This window comes from Mytilus galloprovincialis, chromosome 11 (assembly GCF_965363235.1).
Source record: "Mytilus galloprovincialis chromosome 11, xbMytGall1.hap1.1, whole genome shotgun sequence".
Lineage (NCBI taxonomy): Eukaryota > Metazoa > Mollusca > Bivalvia > Mytilida > Mytilidae > Mytilus > Mytilus galloprovincialis.
Window position 1 is genome coordinate 21876238 of NC_134848.1, and position 24234 is coordinate 21900471.

The window sequence follows — 24234 nt, forward strand, 5'->3', positions numbered from 1 at the left end:
TTTGTTGATCTCCTGCATTCCATTTCAATTTTAACTTTTCCTTTAAAATAGAAGTCGGCTGGATTTATTTCATATATATAAGGCTGTATCTCAAGGTCATATAACAATGGATACAAATTGAGCGCCAAACGAACATCTCCACCACCAGGTGGCGTTGTACTCGCAGTCGGGGTTGTTGTAGACGGAGGCACAGTAGGTTTCCCCGGTCCGTACCTATAGTGTTGTGTATATGAAGGCAGAATAGGTTCCCTTTGTCTGTACCTATAGTATTGTGTCGTTTTGGTACCTGAAAGTAATTATATGCTAATCGATATTATATGCACATACATTTGAAATTAATGAAGTGGTGAAAGCATCTAAATTGTTGTTTGGGTGTGTTTGTTGTTTTGTCATTTTTTCCTCTACTTTTTGCCAACCAATTTCGAAATCATTTTGTCTCTTCTGAAGAAAAGTCTCATTGGCAATCATGCAACTTCTTTTTTTTATATCTGTAAACACACACAAGACACCGTACGGATTCAAAAGTAAAAGTAAGCAAATACCGCAAATTAAGTAATAAAATAAATAAAACAGAAAATAAAATAGCCAAAAACAACAAACAATGATGGACGGCATCCAAGTACTAAAATACACAATTAAATCACAGAACTGTACAGGCAAACAACCATGATTGTAAGAGTCTCTTTTACCTGAGCATGCTGAGTTTGGGCCGCTTTCAATTATGTGCCTGTATTATAACTTTTACGTCATATCTCATTATTTTATCCATATCATTCTCCACGCGAACTGTAATAATTTGACGGGCGCCATTTTTCCGTGAAACCGATCACGATGAAGTCACGTATTTCGCTATAGTGAATAAAAATAAATTATTGCGATCCCTAACTATGCTTACCTCTGTATCGATTTGAATGGCTCCAAGAAGATGCTCCTGGAATGAAATAAGACAATGAAAGTCAGTTATAAGACATTGATAGTCAGCAATAAGACATTGACCGTCAGTTATAAGGCATTGCCAATCATTAATAAGGCATTGACAGACAGTAATAAGGCATTGACAGTCAGTAATAAGACATTGACAGTCATTAATAAGGCATTGACAGTCAGTTATAAGGAATTGACAGTCAGTAATAAGGCATTGACAGTCAGTTATGAGGCATTGACAGTCAGTAATAAGACATTGACAGTCATTAATAAGGCATTGACAGTCAGTTATAAAGCGTTAACAGTCATCAATAAGGCATTGACAGTCAGTAATAAGACATTGACAGTCAGTAATAAGACATTGACCGTCAGTAATAAGGTATTGACAGTCAGTAATAAGACATTGACAGTCAGTGATAAGGCATTGACAGTCAGTGATAAGGCATTGACAGTCAGTAATAAGACATTGACAGTCGGTAATAAGGTGTAAACAGTCAGTAATAAGGCGTTGGCAGTCAGTAATAAGGCATTGACAGTCAGTAATAAGACTTTGACAGTCAGTAATAAGGTATAAACAGTCAGTAATAAGGTATTGACAGTCAGTAATAAGACATTGACAATCAGTAATAAAACATTGACAGTCAGTAATAAGGTATTAACAGTCAGTGATAAGGCATTGACAGTCAGTGATAAGGCATTGACAGTCAGTAATAAGACATTGAAAGTCGGTAATAAGGCATTGACAGTCAGTAATAAGGCAATGATAGTCAGAAATATGACGGTGACAAATTACAAATTGATAGTCAGTAATAAGACATTGACCGTCAGTAATTAGACATAGACAGTCAGTATTAAGGTATTAACAGTCAGTATTAAGACAATGACAGTCAGTAATATGGCATTAACAGTCAGTAATAAGACATTGACAGTCAGTAATAAGACATTGGCAGTCAGTGATATAGGCACTGACAGTCAGTAATAAGACATTGACAGTCGGTAATAAGACATTGACAGTCAGTAATATGACATTGACAGTCATTAATATTAGGAATTGACAGTCAGTAATAAGACATTAACACTCAGTAATAAGACATTAACACTCAGTAAAAAGACCTTAACAGTCAGTATTAAGACAATGACTGTCAGTAATATGGCATTAAGTCAGTAATTAGACATTGACAGTCAGTAATAAGACATTGACAGTCAGTGATAAGGCATTGTCAGTCAGTAATAAGACATTGACAGTCGGTAATAAGACATTGACCGTCAGTAATAAGACATTGACAGTCAGTCATAAGGCATTGACAGTCAGATATATGACATTGACAAATTACAAATTGATAGTCAGTAATAAGACATTGACCGTCAGTAATTAGACATTGACAGTCAGTATTAATGTATTGACAGTCAGCAATAAGATATTGACCGTCAGTAATAAGACATTGACAGTCGGTATAAAGTATTGACAGTCAGAAATATGACAGTGTCAAATTACACATTGACAGTCAGTAATAAGACATTGACCGTTAATAATAAGACATTGACCGTCAGTAATAAGGCATTGATAGTCAATAATAAGGTACTACCAGTCAGTAATAAGGCATTGACAATCAGTAATAAGGCATTGACAGTCAGAAATATGACATTGACATTCAGTAATAAGACATTAACAGTCAGTATTTTGGTATTGACATTCAGTAATAAGAAATTAACAGCCAGTAATAAGACATTGACCGTCAGTAATTAGGTATTACCAGTCAGTAATAAGGCATTGACAATCAGTAATAAGGCATTGACAGTCAGTAATAAAGTATTACCAGTCAGTAATAAGGCATTAAAGGACAGTAATAAGGCATTAAGACAGTCAGTATTTAGGTATTGACATTCAGTAATAAGAAGCCAGTAATAAGACATTGACCGTCAGTAATGAGGTATCACCAGTCAGTAATAAGGCATTGACAATCAGTAATAAGGCAGTGACAGTCAGTAATAAGACATTGACAGTCAGTAATAAGGCAGTGACAGTCAGTAATAAGATCTAGATGATGGCAGTCAGTAATAAGATTTGTTTCCCATTCGTTTGATGTGCAAGATTTTGATTTTGTTCAGAAGGGACTTTCCCTACTAAGTATTATTTGAAGTTTCTGACTGTAGTTGAAGAGTTGCCACCGTCAATTTTGATTAAACGGTCGCAAATCTCAGTTTTACTGTCTACGCGTCGCTAGTAAAACTGCATTTGCGACCGTCAAATCTCCAACGACAAAAATAACCTTAATATGCTTATGTAAAATAGTAAAATGTTATCCTTACTATCAATACAGTATAAAAAGAACGAGATGTGGTATAATCGCCAATGAAACAACTATAAAATAGTGTTCAAACAAATTATACGTAAACATAATAACAAGCATACGGTTTTGACCTTTCATTCATGTTAATCTCGAGCTTCAATAAAGAGACATTACTTGTCGACATAAGCATTTTATAAAGTAAAAAAAAAGTGTCATTAATGTTATTTTACTAAAATTCCAGAAACAAAACAGTTTTTGTATTCGTGGCTTACCTTTGTAACGGTCATTGTGACTTTTGTAGCGGTTAGTGTGACCTTTGTAGCGGTTAGTGTGACCTTTGTAGCGGTCATTGTGACCTTGGTGTCGGTTATACACACGTCCATAACGACCTTGAAAATAGAAAGCAATAAATAAATGTTATTACGATATATTTTATGATATTAATTACAATAGTTCGATCAAATGGCATACTGCCGATTTTAACTAATTATCCAGAGCTATATTTTTTTTGTTTTTATTTCATATTATAATTCATATTTTTAATCATACACAAAAGATTATTTTCTAAAGTATGGCTTACACCTATAAATGGACAATGGTTGTCGTTTTAAAAAAAAAATCTTTTACGACAAAAGAGATGATTTAAACTTTCCATTTGTGAATTTTCTATTTCTTTCTAGTAACACATTCCAGCAGCGTCTACAAATAAAGTAAATATCTCATAGTTGATACTATATTACAGGGCTTGTTTTTTTCTATAAAGATTTCCTTGAAAGAGGATTACTGCTCACTAGGAAGCTATAAATCCAAGCGTGCCAAATGACGAAGTTGAAATTCTCCCTAGCACATTCTATAAACGTCATCGCGAGTTGGTTCACCGTAATGGCATATTAGTTTCAGAGATGACAATGAATACGTCCCAATAAACTATTTTCATATTACCGACTTTGGACTCCGGTTTTTATTGTTTTTCAACAGGTTACCTACGACATCCTGGTACTCGGTCAATTAAGAGTCGTCATAATAAGTTAAATCAAATATTTAAACGGTGTAATTTGAGGGGGAAATTTACTATTTTCTGATGAGTTTGTCGTGAAAAGAAAATCTGAAGCAGTATATTTTCCCCAAGAATTGTACAGATTAAAAACTTGATGATACTTCTTTTCGTTGCTCTAACTTGACTTAGTACCAGGATGTCCTAGGTAACCTGTCGAAAAAAAATTAACTTCGGAGTCAAAAGTCGGTTAGAAAAAATAGTTCATTGCAATAACTACAATCCCGTCCCTTTTCCCCGAATGGGACATTCGGAATAAGATTTATCACTGGGTTTCTTCTACAAATGTAACATGAACAACACGACGGTTTTCACATGTGGAGCAGGAACTGCTTACCCTTCCGGTACACTTGAAACCACCCACAGTTTTGGGTTTGTGTTGCTCAGTATTTTGATTTCTAATAATGTGTTTTGTGTTTGTAACTGTTGTTTGGTTGGTTTTTTTTTTCCTTTTTAGCAAATGTCGTTGTCATTTGATCTCGATGAGTTTGACTATCGCTTTGGTATCATTCGCCTCTCTTCTTTTTTTTTTTTTTTTATGGTAGAATAGATTTTTCCTGTCGGCGTCGCATGTAGGATGTTTTCTTTTAGAGGGTACTTCATATTCCTCCACCAATAACCATGGTAACGCCCAAGTAAAAGATGTTTAAACACCAACAAACAAATGTTACAACAAAACTATCAAAACAGTAAGATACCTTGTAGAGTATATTCCACCAGAACAAATAAAAGTAGAATTTTCAACATCATAAAAAAATATCAACCGAATGACGCCTTGATGTTCCGAAGTCTTTCACTAACGGTCTAGTCGAGTACTGAGTGACGCCTTAATGTTCGGAAGTCTTTCAATAACGGTCTAGTCGAGTACTGAGTGACGCCTTGATGTTGGAAGTCTTTATAAATGACGCCTTGATGTTCGGAAGTCTTTCAATAACGGTCTAGTCGAGTACTGAGCCTGTTCTATTGGCAACTACCACATCTTTATATTTTTATAGTATAGAAGTGCATTAGTGACCTTCAAACATTTGCAGTTTCTGATTTTGCTATTTATTTGTAATTACAAATTTCGAAACAGCTGGCTTTAATATAAACGAATGATGCAATGTGTTTGTTAAAATAATGACTTTATGAAATGTTTTAATAAAAATTTACATGTTTACATCAAGGAAAACATGTCAAATTACGTAAGTCGAACAAGTTTGTACTTTTGTGGAAAAATATTGTTAATTAATATGCAGACAAATAGTATTGAAGTATTTTTTATTACTGAATTGTTGTGCAGCATTGCGTAGGAAGAGTATGTACTTTTTCAGTACAAATTTGTTTCAGCATTTTATTTAAACTTTATATCTGGATTACCACTGTATTTGTATTTGTACTTTATATCTGGATTACCACTGTATTTGTATTTGTACTCTATATCTGGATTACCACTGTATTTTTTTGTACTTTATATCTGGATTACCACTGTATTTGTATTTGTACTTTATATCTGGATTACCACTGTATTTGTATTTGTACTTTATATCTGGATTACCACTGTATTTGTATTTGTACTTTATATCTGGATTACCACTGTATTTGTATTTGTACTTTATATCTGGATTACCACTGTATTTGTATTTGTACTTTATATCTGGATTACCACTGTATTTGTATTTGTACTCTATATCTGGATTACCACTGTATTTTTTTGTACTTTATATCTAGATTACCACTGTATTTGTATTTGTACTTTATATCTGGATTACCACTGTATTTGTATTTGTACTTTATATCTGGATTATCACTGTATTTGTATTTGTACTTTATATCTGGATTACCACTGTATTTGTATTTGTACTTTATATCTGGATTACCACTGTATTTGTATTTGTACTTTATATCTGGATTACCACTGTATTTGTATTTGTACTCTATATCTGGATTACCACTGTATTTTTTTGTACTTTATATCTAGATTACCACTGTATTTGTATTTGTACTTTATATCTGGATTACCACTGTATTTGTATTTGTACTTTATATCTGGATTACCACTGTATTTGTATTTGTACTTTATATCTGGATTACCACTGTATTTGTATTTGTACTTTATGTCTGGATTACCACTGTATTTGTATATGTACTTTATATCTGGATTACCACTGTATTTGTATATGTACTTTATATCTGGATTACCACTGTATTTGTATTTGTACTTTATATCTGGATTACCACTGTATTTGTATATGTACTTTATATCTGGATTACCACTGTATTTGTATTTGTACTTTATATCTGGATTACCACAGACTGTATTTGTATATGTACTTTATATCTGGATTACCACTGTATTTGTATTTGTACTTTATATCTGGATTACCACTGTATTTTTTTTGTACTTTATATCTAGATTGTATTAATTTTAGTAGTTTACTTCTGGATTATCACTGTAGTTGTATTTAGTTGTTTATTTATGGATTACCACTGTATCGTACTATTCAGGTACAATAACTACTTGGTACTTATTCAAAACTATTTTATTGTACTTTTGCACAAACAAAATCGAAGTTGCTGTAAATTTCAAGGACTTAGTTTTTATACTTTGAACTAATTTACGTATTCTGTACTACAATCTCATCTCAATAAACTCATTGTATGTTGGGGCGGGATTTTCTCGCTGCGTTGAAGACCCATTGGTGACCTTCGGTTGTTTTCTGCTATTTGATAAGGTTATTGTCTCATTGACACATTCCCCGTTTCCATTCTCAATTGTGTGTGTATAGTTGTAGGTCGGCTGGTCCGCTTCCTTGCAACATACGGGTATATTTCTGTGTGAGACAAACCGATAGAGGACAGGGAACCAGTCTAAGTTTAAGGAGACTCTCACTGCTACTTACCTCACAACTCTACAATATACTGACTGAAAAATTCTATAAACTATGTAGTATATCATTTGATTCTACTGTCTTAATTATAACCAGAACATCTTAGATTTAAAACCGACTGATATATTGGATTTATTGTCTTTTTTGGGGTGGATATGCAAGTACCCGTTCACGTCCTCTCTATGATTCTGTTAGATGTATTTCAATTTGTATCCATCTGATGAGTTAAGCCTATTTCATTCAACTGGTTTTCATAGTTTGTTCTTATGTACCACTGTTACACCACTGTCCCAGGTTAAGGTGAGGGTTTGGATATCTCTATCATGTTTAACCCCGCCACTTCTGTATGTACATGTGTGTGCCTTTCCTTAGGCAGGAGCCTGTAATCCAGTGGTAATCGTTTGTTAATGTGTTACAGATTTGTTTTTCGTTCATTTTTTTGTGGATATTTAGGCCGGTAGTTTTCTCGCTTGAATTGTTTTACATTGTAATTTCGGGGCCCGACTATGCAGTATGGGCTTTGTGCATTGTTGAAAGTCGTAAGGGGACCTATAGTTGTTAATTTCTGTGTTATTTGGTCTCTTGTGGAGAGTTCTCTCATTAGAAATCATACCACATCGTCTTTTTCATATGATAAATGTAATTTCATTAAAAGGCTAATATACCTTCGGGTTTTGCCACAAGACATATAGCTCCTTCATTTGTGTATTTTACATTGGTGAAACGTCTTCTTTTGGCTGAACTGTTCACATCTTTCAAGAGAGGCGAAAAATACCTGAAGGACATCAAACCTCATTAGTTGAAAGAAAACTGACAAAGCCATGGCTAAAACGAAAGAGACAAATAGACAAACAAATTGTCAACCAGGTAAACGGCCCAAAGAATAAAGCTTGCTTTTTGGGAGTGCTGGTGTTGGTGGTGTAAATAACATTGCATGCAACATCTAGGGATCAGCAATATGTCGTTAACACTATACAAAAATAAAAATTACGTCAATGTTAACGAATTGAATTCCCTCAACTCCTTCCAAAACATAAAAATCATAAAATAAATGGATGCACGTCGTTATGTAATGATAAAGTTGGACTTTGACATTCTTTCCGTTTCTGATTGCAAGTTTTGAAAAAAGAAACATCAAATTCGGATATTTAACGGAAAAGCATTGAGCTAAAGATGGAATAATTAACTATGCGCGAATTCTTGCAATGTGCTTTCAACGAAATTTATATAACCAAATCTGTCAAAATAATATATTAACGGTACCATGTTTAACTGCATCAATAAATGCCTCTTCAGTGATGTTCAATGCTTAATTTAAAAGAAGAAAAAAAACTAAATCAAAAATTGAAGTACTGATAAAACAAAACGCGGGAAAAGAAAATCTAAACCCAGGCAACGACAACGAATCATAGCTGAGATATATCATGTATAAAGGAGAAATGAATAAATTAATTTTACTATTATTCACCAGTATTGATAAATCAATCGCCGAAATAATTTGCTCTAGATTTTTTCGCAATGTACCCGTCTATAATAGTATATTGTTCATTTTTTCAACTTTTCCGAGCTATTCAGGAATTCATCAAATATCCGTACTTTTAAAAATTGAATGAAATCGCTGATTCTTGAAGGGTGCCAGTAGCGATTCCAAATGGGGGGGGGGGGTCCCGGGGTAGGAACCCCCCTTTAATGACGACATATGGTTGGAATCCCATTATCCTGGCTTGGAACCCCCTTTTAATGACGACATAATATGGTTGGGATCCCATTATCCTGGATTGGAACCCCCTTTCTAATGAAGACATATGGTTTGGATCCCATTATCCTGGATTGGAACCCTCCTTTTTATAAATAACTGGATCTGCCCCTGGTTGTAGTAGTCAGTGACTTATAACTTCTCAAATTCACGTCTTTTAAGTTGGACTCTGTGGGATAGTAGTCTACTTAGAAAAGAGAGGTGAAAACTCAACATAGAAAAATTAACTGAAGACTGAGCAACACAAACCCCAACAAACATTTAGAGTTGTAACGTCACCGGCGCTCCATATGTACTTTTCTGGAATTATCTCCCTTTGTTATGGAATCCGTTCAATGACGGACATTCACTGACATCGAAATTCTGAGCCAACCACGGCGTAACTTGAACTCATAGATTATATCTGAACATTGATATCGGATGATTCTTAAGGGTAAATAGATCCTACTCCACATGTGGCACCCGTTTCGTGTTGCTCATGGTACATTTGTAGTAAAAAAAACAGTAATAAGTCTAATTCGGCACGGCACATTCGAGAAAAGTGTATAGAAATTATTTAAAATCATTTCAATTCACCAGGAAGATTAAAATCAATTTTTTCTAAGCAATGTTGACACCAAATATACTTGTATAGTGTTTATATATGCATTAGGGAGCTACCATTTGATTTTTATGGGCCGGGGGGGGGGGGGGGGGGGGGGGGGGGCTATAGGATGAAATTTGAAAAAATAGGCAGGACAGGAGTTTTGAGTAAAAAAAAAGGCAGGATGAGACACTTGCAAAAAAAAAGTCAGGATAAACTAAAAAAAAAGAAGGCAGGACCGAACAGAGTGAAAAATAAAAAGGCAGGACAGAGATTAGGCAGCAACCATTTGATTTTCTGGGGGGGGCTATGGTTTTTTTTGGAAAAAAAAGTTTGTTTCCAGTTTTTGAAGAAAAAAATAATTTGTTTTTGATTCTGAGAAAAAAAAATTGTTTGTTTCACCCTCAGCTGCCACTATATGTAATGCTAAAATTGAAAGAAAAAAATTGTTTTCGAATTGTCGCAAAAAAAATAGATTGTTTTTCGCCGCAGGCGAAAAAAATAATTTGTCCAGAAAAAAAAACCATAGCCCCCCCCAGAAAATCAAATGGTTGCTGCCTTACAGCTAAAAAAAATGCAGGACAAAATTTTTCATCCTAGCCCCCCCTCCCCCCTAAAAATCAAATGGTAGCTCCCTTAGGGTAGCAAGCAAATATTCACAACAAGCATTCTGTGAGTATGGCATGGCAATACCTATTCCCCTACGAATTAAAAATTCATTGAATGGGAACAAAATTCGAACTTGATCTCTAAACAAATATCTAGTCAATATTTTTTAGCATGACTAAACTCTGCACATAATTATCAGAAGAAATTTAGACTTAATCAGTAACTTTACTTGTCACGAAAAAACCCCAAATATCAAATCAATATCCTTAAGCATTACGAAACAATTTGCGGAAAAATTATTATTTATTTCCAAAGACCATAACTTTGCTCAAAATCATCAGCAGGAGCAACGTTCATTCGGTCCTGCCTTTTTTTTCATTTGTTTATCCTGACTTTTTTTACCTAAATTGTCATCCTGCGTTTTTTTTTTTTGCAAAGTGTCTCATCCTGCCTTTTTTTTTTACTCAAAACTCCTGTCCTGCCTATTTTTTTCAAATTTCATCCTAGCCCCCCTATAAAAATCAAATGGTAGCTCCCTTATGTAGTTCAAACTCTTAACAACATTCAGCTGACATTAATTCCGTTGCACTGGATGTATCACCAAACTTATATATACATGTATATAAAATATATAATCAAGGGACTCTTTAAATTGTGACTTTGAGTTAACTCTTTAAAGCAAACATCGCATTCCATTAGAAGACATCATGTATCGCCAGAATGCATTATTAAGTTAAGTCTTAAACGATCTGAGAAAAAAACACTTTATAACATAACTCATACTCCATTACTAGATGTATCAGCGGAATGAATTCTCAAGTGAGTTTTTAAGTTGTGATTCTGTGTAAACATTTTACCACATACATCACATACATATGGCTTTAAACAAGTATGAGTTCTCTTGTGCCTACGCAATGAAAAATACTGACTAAACCTTTTACCACATACATCACATTTGTACGGTTGGTCCCCAGTGTGGGTTCGTTTGTGTATCTCTAAATTTCCACTCAGCCTGAATCTTTTACCACATATATCACACAGATGGGGCTGTTCTCCAGTGTGAACTTTTATGTGGTTTAGCAAGGCATTACTGCTGTCAAACTTTTTGTCACATACATCACATACATGAGGTTTATAACCAGTGTGTGTTCTCATATGTCTATTTAAGCCAGATTTTCTACTGAATCCTTTTCCACACAAATGACATAAATGTAGTTTTATGTTACCCGTATGTGTTCCCTTGTGTATCTGTAAGTCATGTTTTCGACTAAAAACTTTACCACATACATCACATTTGTGGGTTTTACCTTCAGTATGTATTCTCATGTGTGTCTGTAAGTTATGACTCTGACTAAATCCGGAACCACACATACCACATGTATACGGTTTGTTTCTTGTATGTGTTTTCATGTGTGTTTTGAAGTCGTCATTACGAATAAAATCTGTACCACATAAACCACATTTATAAGGTTTATCACAAGGATGTGTTTTCATGTGTGTTTTGAAGTCACTTTTTTGACTAAATGTTTTACCACATAATTTGCAGTCATGAAATTTATCATCTGTCATGTCTGTATGTGTTCTCATGTGTCTCTGTAAATGACCAAGGCGACTAAATCCTTTACCACATACGTTACAGTCATGAGATTTATCTCCAGCATGTGTTTTTGTCATGTTTGTATCGGTCTGTACACTAGACTCCTTCTGACTGACCCCATTATTATATGCATAACATTTAAATGGTTTTGTAACCTTATGTTTTCTTCTCATACATGTATGTCTCTTCAAGTCCCCTCTAAAATCTTTACCACAAATACTACAATGATATGGTTTATCACCAGTGTGTGTTCTCATATGTTTCATCTTGTCCCTTTTGTTACTAAAATCTTTATCACAAATTGTACATTGATAAGTTTTTTTACCAGTGTGTGTTCGCATGTGCACTCCTAATGGATGGAGCAATGGGTAATCACCAGTATGTATTCTCTCATGTCTTTGTAATTTATCCATCTGACTAAAACTGGAATCACATACATCACATTTATACAGTTTATCACATATTTTATTTCTAATGTGTCTCTGTAAGTGAGAATTTCGACCAAATCCTTTATCACACGACTCACATTTATAAGGCTTGTTACCAGTATGCTCTCGTATATGTCTCTGTAATATAGAATTTATGCTAAACCCTTTAACACAAATACCGCATTGAAATGGTTTCTCGCCATCATGTGTCCTCATGTGAATTTTTAAGAGTTTAATTTGTTCGAATCCAACACCACACACACCACATTTATGAGGTTTTACTCCAATATATGATGTCTGTTTCATACCTTTTCTAGTATCTGACGTCTGCTCCATATCTTCTCTAGTATCTGACGTCTGCTCCGTATTATCTCCAGTATCTGAGGTCTGCTCCATATCATCTCCAGTATCTGACGTCTGCTCTATATTTTTTTCATTATCTGACGTCTGCTCCTCACCCTCTCCAGTATCTGACGCCTGCTCCATATCATCTCCAGTATCTGACGTTTGCTCCATATCATCTCCAGTATCTGACGTCTGCTCCATATCATCTCCAGTATCTAACGTCTGCTCCATATCATCTCCAGTATCTGACATCTGCTCAATTTCTTTTCTAGTATCTGAAGTCTGCTCCATATCTTTTCTAGTATCCAACGTTTTCTTCATATCTGCTTTAGTATTACAGGTATGTGTTTTCATGTGTGTTTTGAAATCACTACTTTGACAAAATATGTTACCATATAAGTCGTAGTCACCAGATTTATCATCTGTCACGTTTGTATGAGTACTCATGTGTTTCTGCAAGTTATTAAGGAGGCTGAAGCCTTTACCACATACACCACAGTCATAAGAGATATCTCCAGTATGTGTTTTTGAGTCGGTCTGTAAACTAGACTCCTCCTGACTAAACCCATTACTATATGCATAACATTTAAATGGTTTTGTACCCTTATGTTTTCTTCTCATATGTCTCTTCAAGTCCCCACTAAAATCTTTATCACAAATACTACAATGATAGGGTTTATCACCAGTATGTATTCTCATGTGTTTCGTCACGTCCCCTCTAAAATCTTTATCACAAATACTACAATGATAGGGTTTATCACCAGTATGTGTTCTCATATGTCTCTTCAAGTCCCCACTAAAATCTTTATCACAAATACTACAATGATAGGGTTTATCACCAGTATGTGTTCTCATATGTTTCGTCACATTCCCTCTATGACTAAAATCTTTATCACAAATAGTACAATGATAGGGTTTATCACCAGTATGTGTTCGCATGTGTACTCCTAATGAATAATTATGTGTAAAACTTTCCCCACACACATCACATTTATAATTTTTACCCCAAGAAACCTCTGGGTGTCGTCTTTTCATATGTTTATTCAAGTCACATCTATAACTAAAATCTTGACAACATATATCACAGATAAATGGTTTGTCACCAGTATGTATCGTCTCATGTCTTTGTAATTTATCCATCTGACTAAAACTGGAATCACATACATAACATTTATACAGTTTATCACATATTTTATTTCTAATGTGTCTCTGTAAGTGAGAATTTCGACTAAACCCTTTTCCACATGACTCACATTTATAAAGTGTATTACCAGCATGATCTTGTATATGTCTCTGAAATAAAGAATTTGTGCTAAACCCTTTACCACAAATACCGCATTGAAATGGTTTCTCGCCATCATGTGTACTCATGTGCGTCTTTAAGAGTTTAATTTGTTCGAATCCAACACCACACACACTACATTTATGAGGTTTGACTCTAATATCCAACGTCTGTTTTATACCGTCTCTGGTTTTGACGTCTGACGTCTGCTCCATATCATCTCTAGTATCTGACGTCTGCTCCACATCATATCTGGTATCTGACGTCTGCTTCATATCTATTTTAGTATCTGACGGCTGCTTCATATCCTCTTTAGTATCTGACGTCTACTCCATACTTTCTCTATCAATAAAATAAAAATACAGATCAATATAGCATATCTATCACATTTCGTCAAAACGAAAAATTAAAACACATCAAACGAATGGACAACACATATTCCTGACTTGGTATAGGCATTTTCTAATATAGAAAAGGGTGGATTGAACCGGATTTATAGCTAGCTGAACATCTCACTAGTATAACAGTCGCATTAACTTCCATTATATAGACAATTATGCGTGAATAAAAACATACAGACATAAATAAGAGGTAAAAATGTCACAAATAGGGGTACAGCATTCAACATTGTGTAATAATCTTAATCAAGACCAAGCATATTAGCAAAAATTAATGACAAAAATACACTAATTTATTATAGTACAATAACACTATGACGGGATGTATAAGTGCAGTGCCAAGTCATATATTTATCAAAGAAACATATGGGCCAAAAAAAAAAAATTAAGGAAAATATGAATATGTTTAATTGCATTTGCACGATAATCGAAGACAGATGTGAAGCAAGCGTTCTTCAAGTGAGCAGCTGCACCATTATGATCTAACCCAGCAGCAGCAAAAGCAGCAAAAACAGCAACAACTACAGAAGCAACATCAACATTAGCAGCGACACATCTAAGGGATCGACAATGTGGATGCACTGTTCGTTGTTTTCCTCGTAAATGGTTGCCACCTTTTATACAACCAAACGATCCTTTCTGGACATGATCAGCACAGCCTTTTTATTTGTTGAAGCATATTTATTCCTAAAATGATTTTTTTTGCAGGATGTTGGACCATACACAATCATGGTAAAAGGGTGTCTGAACACGAAAGCCTCCTGCTTTTGCTGCTGCTGGGTTAGATCATGGTGTTACAACTGCTCACTGGGTGAATGTTTGCTTCTCGTCTGTCTTCGAAGGTCGTTCAAATGCAATTATACAAATTCTTGTTTTCCTTAATTAATATCTTTGGACCTATATTTCTCCATTCATTATATTTTTGCCTCACATATTTCTCTGTTCCTCATATTTTTGCTTCAATATTTCTATATTGTTTATATTTTTGTCTAGCATATTTGTCTATTCCTTATTACCCCCCCCCCCCCCCCCCCCCCCCCCCCTTTTCCCCAATATCACTGTATTCTTAATGTTTCAGCCTTCCATATTTCTCTATTTTTTATATATTGTGCCTACCATATTTTGTATTTTATATATTTTCACCTCCCACAACCTCTACTTTTTATATTTTTCCCGCCCATATTTGTCTAATCTTAATATTTTTTCAGCTCATATCTCTCTTTTTTTGTATTTTTGCACCCCGTATTTCTCAATTCTTAATCATGTTAATATGTTTGCATTATTCGTGTATTTTAAAAGATAATAAAATGCTGAGCAGGGCGCAGCTTGATACGACCGCAGAGGTCAAACTCTGATAAAATAGATGTTAATAATTTAGAAAGAGGTTTCGTGGAGGTTTAACGCTTAGGTATGATTTATAAGTGTATCTCATTTCAAAACACCAGATGCGTTTTATCTCTTTATCCAATTATTTGAGGTATCTTTTTTATCATGAACATATGATATTAATTAGGCGGTTCAAGGAGGTGTGCCGGATAGTAGGAAGTAGGAATTTATAATGCTTTTTTAATATATTTTATGACATGATATCAAACGTTTTAATCCAAATTATCTGTACAAGTGCATCAAATATTCATAGTACCGCCTACTGAATTGAGTGACAGTTTATGTGATTAACTGATTTGATGTAAATAGTGTATCTTGAAGAATTCTTACAGTTGTTATAAGCATGTCTTAGTAGTAACTTATCTAAGAACGTTTATTGAAGTCTACTCTCCACAGACCAAAGGTTCTGGTGTTGGGTTTAAAGAGTAAGCGTTTAGCTAAGAAGAATTCGCGTCCACTTTCCACAAGGGTGTGACATGACTAAGTGTCCACTTTAGAGGGTAGTCTGATCCAACATTAAGAGATGGCGTCCAAGGTTAAAGTCCAAATATGGCGTCGGGGTTCCGATTTCAGGGTCACATGGTCGATCTACGTTCGCGTCCCGATTTCAGGGTCTTATATTACGTCGGCGTCCAGAGTGTAGGCCCTCATGAAGCTTTGACGTCCTAGTGTCAGAATCACAAGGTTTAACCCTAAGGTATTATGTTAATGTCCTGTTTTTAGGATGTAAACTGTTAAACAAGACGGTATTACGTCCGTGACCTGATTTAAGGTCTTATATGGAGTCAGCGTCCAGGGTTTAGGCCAAAATATGGAGTCGGCGTTTCGATTTCAGGGTATACATGGACAAAACTATGGTATGATGTTCGCGTCCCGAAATAAGGTCTTATATGGCGTCGGCGTCTAGGGTTTAGGCCCAAATATGACGTCGGCGTCTAGGGTTAAGGCCCAAATATGGCGTCGGCGTCCCAATGTCAGCGTGTACATGAACCAACACTAAGGTATGATGTTCGCATCTTTAATTAAGGTCTTATATGACGTCGGTGTCAACGCCCAGGGTGTGGGGGTATTACTGCTCGGCTATTACATTTTTGTACTACCAGCAAGATTCTTTCCACGTTCTGACAAAAAATTTATTGGGTCAAAGATATTATAATAATCGATGACGCAATACTGTGCAATTGAAAATTTCTTCTGGCAATTTTTCATAAATTAGAAATTTAAATTAAAAAAATATGACCACCCCTAAAAAGACCCTTTCTTATATTTAACACCCCCTTGTTCCCCCGGAGTAAATACTACCTATTTCAATCTCAGTCTCTTCAACATCAGTCGTCGTCCGTCGTCAATCACCATAAACTATCTAAAACACCTTCTCCTCTGAAACTACTTGGCCAATTATCTTTATACTTTACAATGTATCTAAATGTAATTTGGTTTATAAATTGTATCCGAAGATATAATTCATCAATCCTGACTTCAATTATTGTTGGTTTCTGCAGAAACATAAATACAGTATTATATATTGTGTATATCACTAGAACACACCCGTGAAATCGCTGGTCCGTGACTGAATTAAAGTATATAACTATCGTAAGCCTTATTTTAGCCTGGATATTTAGTACTGATATTGACATCTGATAAAGTCATGCTGATTATAAGATGCACAGTTTTCTCTACTTTCAAAATCTTTCTGTTTGAAACCGTCGACCTGGAACTTATCCATTTATGAATTATTGGTAATATTAACTATTTGAAAAACAAAAGGGCCTGGAATGGAGTAATGTTTTATCAGCATTGTCCAATATTAGTTATAAATAAAGTTGAATTCTTTGTTTCGCTGTTTTGCGTCATGTTGGCTAACAAATTGGAAACTGTACCTATACTCCTTATTTTAAGTCGAGATTTTAGTATTCGTCTTGTCATTTTTAAAGACAAAAGTCATACTGATTAAAATACTACAAAAGGAAACAATGTGGCAATGATATAATCTAGTAGTGTCAACCCTGTGACTATGACCCGTGTATATAGCAAATCCTAAATACACCGTTCGGTGGTGCGCCTGTCAGATGCGGAACGTACAGATAAGTTACATGTGTCACTGGTGAATATACTATTGGTATCGGAATCGGATTCGACCCGGAACTGGTTAATTATTGGCAATATTAATTATGTGGAAAACAAAAGGGTCTTGAGTGGTGTAATTTTTAATCAACATCATTTTGCTATATAAGCTATATTTAAAGTTGAATTCTTTGATTTGTCGTTTTTATTTTAGTATTATAGATGTATTATATATTTCTTTGATTTCGGTTAAATTAATCAAATTATATATACTTTTGACAATAATATTATATTTCTGTTTTCCAATCTATAAATATAAATATTGAAATCAGCATGTTCTCGCCTAAGTTTATGATGAAGATAAACAATATCACGTTCACATGGTTAACTAAATCTTCAAACATAATTAGTTTACATGTTATCGAGATAATGCATAATACCTCGTTATAATTGATATAGAAACACACAGTGTACAGTGTTTGGTTTAGAACAAATATAATCGCATGTCTGTATTGTATGGTGGCCGGTTAAGGCCATTTCGCGTTTTCGCCTTTTCGCGTTTCCGCGTTTCATGTTCTGTAGGGCGAAAACGAGAAATCGCGAAGTCGAAAACGCAAAATCGCGAAAAGGCGAAGTCGAAAACGCGAATTAAGTCCAAAAGTCGAAAACGCGAAGTCGAAAAGTCGAAAACGCGATTTCGACTTCGCGTTTTCGCCTTTTCGACTTCGTCTTTTCGCGATTTCTCCTTTTCGCGTTTTCGACTTCGCGATTTCGCGTTTTCGCCCTATATGAAAGACGAAATCGCGAAATGGCCTTAACCGGCCACCATAGTTTTGTTAACTTCAATGTTCTGGTCTATTTTTATAGTAAAATGCAATACATTGTTTTCTACAGTTTAGGGGACGACCATTTGATATTCTTTGGGGAGGAGGATTTTAAAAATAAATAACTCAGCCTTGACAATCACAAACATAAATACTTTGTTCTGTGGTAGTTTGAAAATAAATAACCTGACTTACAATGTATTGGAAATGAATATCTTGAGGTATATTGTCTCAGGAACACTTAACTTACTTTTATTTAACAGGGCCGTAACTTAACTTTGATGCAAATGCCTCATGTAGGACATTTCAAAACCAAACTCTTGTCTTCATATCAATTTGTGTTCACGGCGAGTGTCTTGCAAGAAAAAAGTTCAGTTCTCCCTCGGACGCACCTGTTTTTTTTTATATCAGTTTTCTTATTTATTTGTCTTTTGTTCTTTGATTGCCCTACAGAGCTTCTGTATTGTTAGGGTTGTATTCCTTTTGTAATCTAGTGATTTTGTTATTGACTTGATCATGAGTTTAAATAAAAACAGCAACCCCATACTTAACTATGTGAATTTCATTTTTGCTTTATCCTATACATATTGGCATTTTGATGTTGTCCCTAGAAACTAAAGTCTTACACTGAATCTATTCATTTTGCTTTGAGACCAAAATATTGTCAAAAAAAGATTAAAACATAACTTGAATTTCCATAGTAAAAAAGGGTCTGGGAAACATCCAGAAGGCATGATTTTGCATCATTTGTTCTATAGCTTCTTGGGCCTTCAGCGGCTCCAAAATCCTTCCAAAATTGTTTGCCTCGCTCCGCTCGGTGACATTTTTTGGCAATACTTTTTAAGAGATGCCAGTTACAGTGTATATAGCCAGTTAAGAATGAAGAAAATTCATTTCCGAAGAGGAGGAGGATTAATACTGATTAAAATTAATGGTACATCATAATGACTTGACTATACATGTATTATATTTATAAAAAAAAAATATTCAAAAGTTGTATTTTTCCAAATATTATAAATATTGTTGTGAAAATAAATAATCAGTCTCTTATTTTAATGAAAATGAAAAATCTTGCTTCAACAGTGCAGAAAATAAATAGTCTGTCCTCTTAGTTTACAAAAATAAATAAACGATCCAAAACAAATCGTCCTGGCCCCCACCAAAATATCAAATGGTCGTCCCCTTATCAAAAGCTGAACAATTAGAAATGTAATGGTGTTCATCACAAATGGCATCTGAGTTACACAATACACATTTTCTGTTTACTCTTTCTATGTTTTGCCATCTTCCAGTTTCTATTGGACATTTCAAAGTTCGAAATTTAAGAAGTAATGATATCTGCCTGTCATCCAAAATATTTAAATATTTCACAAACTCCAAAGTATCTTTAAATAAACGATAATTTAATGCATTTGGTGATCCCTGTAGGCTTGCTAGCCATTTTTGCTTGAATTGACCTATTAAATTCTGTTTGATGGTTCCTTGTATAGCCATGTTTTATTTACAAAAAAGATATTGTCCCATATATATCATGACAAGCCACACGTGTCTAAAATTTATTTGACTTGTTTTAACCATAAACTATTTGTACCATATTTGGCATTTTCTAAGTTATACAAAATAAAAGGCAATTTGTCAGGTTTTCCAGTTACCAACTTAAACCAATAATTTATCATTCGTAACTTGATTGAAATATCTAATGGATATCTTCCCAATTCACCATAAATCATAAAGTCAGGAGTAGACTTTTTTGCTCCAAGTAATATTTTACAAAATTTAATATGAACCATCTCGATTATTGAATTATTTTCAAAACAACAGACTTCACACCCATACAGAAGTATTGGTTTCACAATTTTATCAAATAGATCAGGTTGGCGTTCAATTGACATATTATTTACTTTCAGTCTCTGGAGCTGGCATGTCAGTTAACTGCTAGTAGTCTGTTGTTATTTATGTATTCTTGTCATTTTGTTTATTTTCTTTGGTTACATCGTCTGCCATCAGACTCGGACTTCTCTTGAACTGAATTTTAATGTGCGTATTGTTATGCGTTTACTTTTCTACATTGGCTAGATGTATAGGGGGAGGGTTGAGATCTCACAAACATGTTTAACCCCGCCGCATTTTTGCGCCTGTACCAAGTCAGGAGCCTCTGGCCTTTGTAAGTATTGTATTATTTTAATTTTAGTTTCTTGTGTACAATTTGGAAATAAGTATGGCGTTCATTATCACTGAACTAGTATATATTTGTTTAGGGGCCAGCTAAAGGACGCCTCCGGGTGCGGGAATTTCTCGCTACATTGAAGACCTGTTGGTGACCTTCTGCTGTTGTTTTTTTCTATGGTCGGGTTGTTGTCTCTTTGACACATTCCCCATTTCCATTCTCAATTTCACTCTACTTTTTCGAATAATATCGTACATAGCATGTGTTGCTTTTTCACATTGCTTTTTTTTAGCTCTTAACTTTCCTGACCTAGACAGTAATACACCAAGGTAAGTAAATTCACTCACAATATCTAGTATTATATTATCATACTTAAAAACAATATTCTGCGGTAGTCTACAATGTGAACAAATTACAATTTTACTTTTTTGCACATTTACTTTAAGTTTCCATAACTCACAATATTCATATAAGGAGTCCAGTTGTCTTTGTAAATCTATCTGAGATTCTGCCATTAAGACAGTATCGTCAGCATTTACAATGACATATAATTTTAATTATACTGCACTCGTTCTATTTGAGCAGTCAAAATGCGTTGACTGTATATTTCTATGTCATATACAGTCACTGACCCGATATCACTTTTCCTCATGAATATTTAAATAGAAAATGCCGAAATAATATTTAATTATTCATACGACCTCTTCAACCTGGCCTTGAAGGCATAAAACTTTGCTCAGTGCTCGGAGCACAAAAATCATGCTCGAAACATGAAATCCAGCAATTTGATTGGTTGATTTTCGAGTCTGAGTACAAAAATCATGCTCGAAAGTTTTATGACCGTAAGGCCTGTTCTTGTTTCGAATGCATACAACGACGCGTGGATCGACTAAACCTTGTTTCTTTTGCAATTATTGGGAAAACATATTTCATTTGTTAATATTTTTTGTTTGCAACCTATAAATTATTATGTTTCATGCTTATGGCTGCTATCTAAGTCCAGACTCAAACGATTTCGTTCACCGTCGAGTGTGAGTTTCAACAGGTAAATATGTACATTTCATTGTGTTGTATATTTCTCCGCGAGCATGATATGAGGCCTTTTTAAAGGGGATTTTCCCCAATATTTAAATCCAATAAATAACCTTAACGCATTAAACAACCATTGAAAAGGTTGTTTTAGATTGCAGTATAAAGACAATAATAGTGCATTGACTTGACATATCAACGATATAAGGATTCGGCCCGAAACGGGGAAATAGCTCGGCACAGCCTCGCATTTCCCCGTTTCTAAGCCTCATCCTTATATCGTTGATAAGTCAAGTCAATGCACTATTATTGTCTATATAAACATTTGACTTTATTTCAGGTTACTCATCAGAGATAGTGCATAACCCTTCTAAATTACTAAGAACCTATAAAGTTTGTCAGAGTCTTTCAACGATACTTTCACACTCTTATCCGTATATAGTTTTGTTCATTTTGGCAAGGAGGTTATACATTGTATTATCAATTTTCTCTGATCGAACTGCTATCCTGGGGATGCTAATTTTCTATCAAGCAGAGTGTTCACTCTCCTTCTAATATAACCTCCTTGATTTTGGTAAGATTTTTTCCCTTTAGATTTTCTTCTTTTCATATATTTTCCCTTTTCTCTGTTTACTTCCATGTTATAAAAATTACTTTTGTTGCAATACACGTAATACAATTAGATAAGACTTCAATATTTATCTTGACTGTGGTCAAGGACTAACAGCTGGACACTGGTATCAAAAGATGATTAGTTTATTGGCCCCTCCTAAATGCCTATAATTTTATATTTAGATTAATTACCATGTGCTTTTATTTTCATCACTTCATTGTCAATTTACTCCTTGTTACGATATGAGTATGACTTTGAGCTTTTTATCAGCTGTGTAGATTAATACTTACTTCAAAATTATGTGATAAAAAATATTTAAAAAAAAATATCTGTTAGACTGTAAATTCCTTAAATATATAATCATATTAAGAATAAATTCAATTAAATAACTTCCATAACCTCCCTCCCTCCCTTTTCATCAGTCCGATACAAAATACTCGTGTTTGTCTTTAGAAAGATATAAAATATTCTAAGATCGCCATGCGTCTTTCAAAGATCTAATTATCAAAAATGAAATGATTAAGCCAGTGGCTATTCATTTTCGCTAGACATTGAATGAGTTAAGACTTTTTCAACTGATTTTTATAGTTCCTTCTTATGTTGTACTGTTATACCACGTACTGTCCCAGGTTAGGGGGAGGATTGGGATCCCGCTAACATGTTTAACCCCGCCACATTATTTAAGTATGTGCCTGTTCCAAGTCAGGAGCCTGTAATTCAGTGGTTGTCGTTGAAGGCCGTACGGTGATCCATAGTTGTTAATGTCTGTGTCATTTTGGTCTCTTTTGGACAGTTGTCTCATTGGCAATCATACCACATCTTCTTTTTATATTGAAGATGGTGGCTATTATACCGGCTCTGATCATTGTAATATTATTGTAAGTATTGGCCTTTAGTTAATTCGGCTTTATAACTGTTAATTTGTGTCAGAGAAAATTAATGATGCATGGCTAATTTGACAAGTTGCTAGTTTTATTATCTGCAGTTAAAGTTGAACTGTCAGATGTGATTAAGACCAGAAACGATGTCTTGGGGTGTAGTGTAATAAAATTAGTTATGCCTTATTTTTGTTTGTCTAGCGATAAAGTAATTAAACTCTATGATAAAGACCCATTTCAGCTGTTGTTACTTAATTATTTTTCTCTTGTTTTAAATTATTAATTTCACATTGACTGATGAATGTTTTTAACATGTTTAAACGATAATGTCTCTCAAATATTTTTAGCGGTTTTGAATACTGGTCTGTCAGTGGTGGATCCAGGGTGGGGGAGGTTTCCGGGGGTAGGAACCCCCTATTTTTGAACGATCAATGCATTTGAATGGGAGCATATAGTTGGAACCCCTCCCCCATTTTTACCCTTGGTTGGGACCCCCCCCCCTTAAATGAATGGATCTGGCACTGTATATCGGTAAATTATAATTAGTTGATTCTTTTAAGTTGACAGTGAGTGCACATTTTTAAAAAACGTTTCAAAAGTCAAAATAATCTATTTTACCCTCTTTTCAAAGAACCGGTAAAATAGCAAGTTCGCTATATTGCTTGTGCCAGTAAAAAGCCATTTTTGTAGAAATATATGCTATTTTGCTATATTTTAATCAGTGCCGGCAAAATAGCTAGCTAATAGTCATGCATTTTTTAAGAGACAACTCCTAGGCAATTTAATTATCTCTATTCTAAGAGAGCATCGTACATTAAAGAGAGAGAAAAAAAACCTGATAAATGTCAAATAGGCTTTCCATACATTTTTCATTCTAACAAAGTACATGCATACATAATTTTTTACCGTTTTTTACACAATTTAATTATTATCCACGAAACAGTGAACATAGACATTGTGATTTAAAAATGTAATCAATGTAAAAACTTCGAGAAAAACTTACAATGTGGTAGAATAGAAACTTTAGATAAACGCTCTTAATTAAACTGCCGTGCGTCTCAAACCAAAGTTCAAAGGGAGACAATAAAGTTATACCTATGGAACGCACGGTTGCCAAAATAGGAATGCAGTATAGA

General features: G+C 34.5%; 1 protein-coding gene across 1 annotated transcript; it reads right to left on the reverse strand.

Moving 5' to 3' along the window:
• Positions 1 to 10509: 10509 nt before the first annotated feature.
• Positions 10510 to 24174, reverse strand: LOC143051854 (uncharacterized). The gene is made up of 2 exons (XM_076224844.1): positions 24102 to 24174; positions 10510 to 14081 (listed from the first exon to the last, which is right to left on the reverse strand). The coding sequence occupies exon 2, from the start codon at positions 14042 to 14044 to the stop codon at positions 10865 to 10867; it is 3180 nt and encodes a 1059-aa protein (XP_076080959.1). The 5' UTR covers positions 14045 to 14081; positions 24102 to 24174; the 3' UTR covers positions 10510 to 10864.
• Between the last annotated feature and the right edge of the window lie 60 nt (positions 24175 to 24234).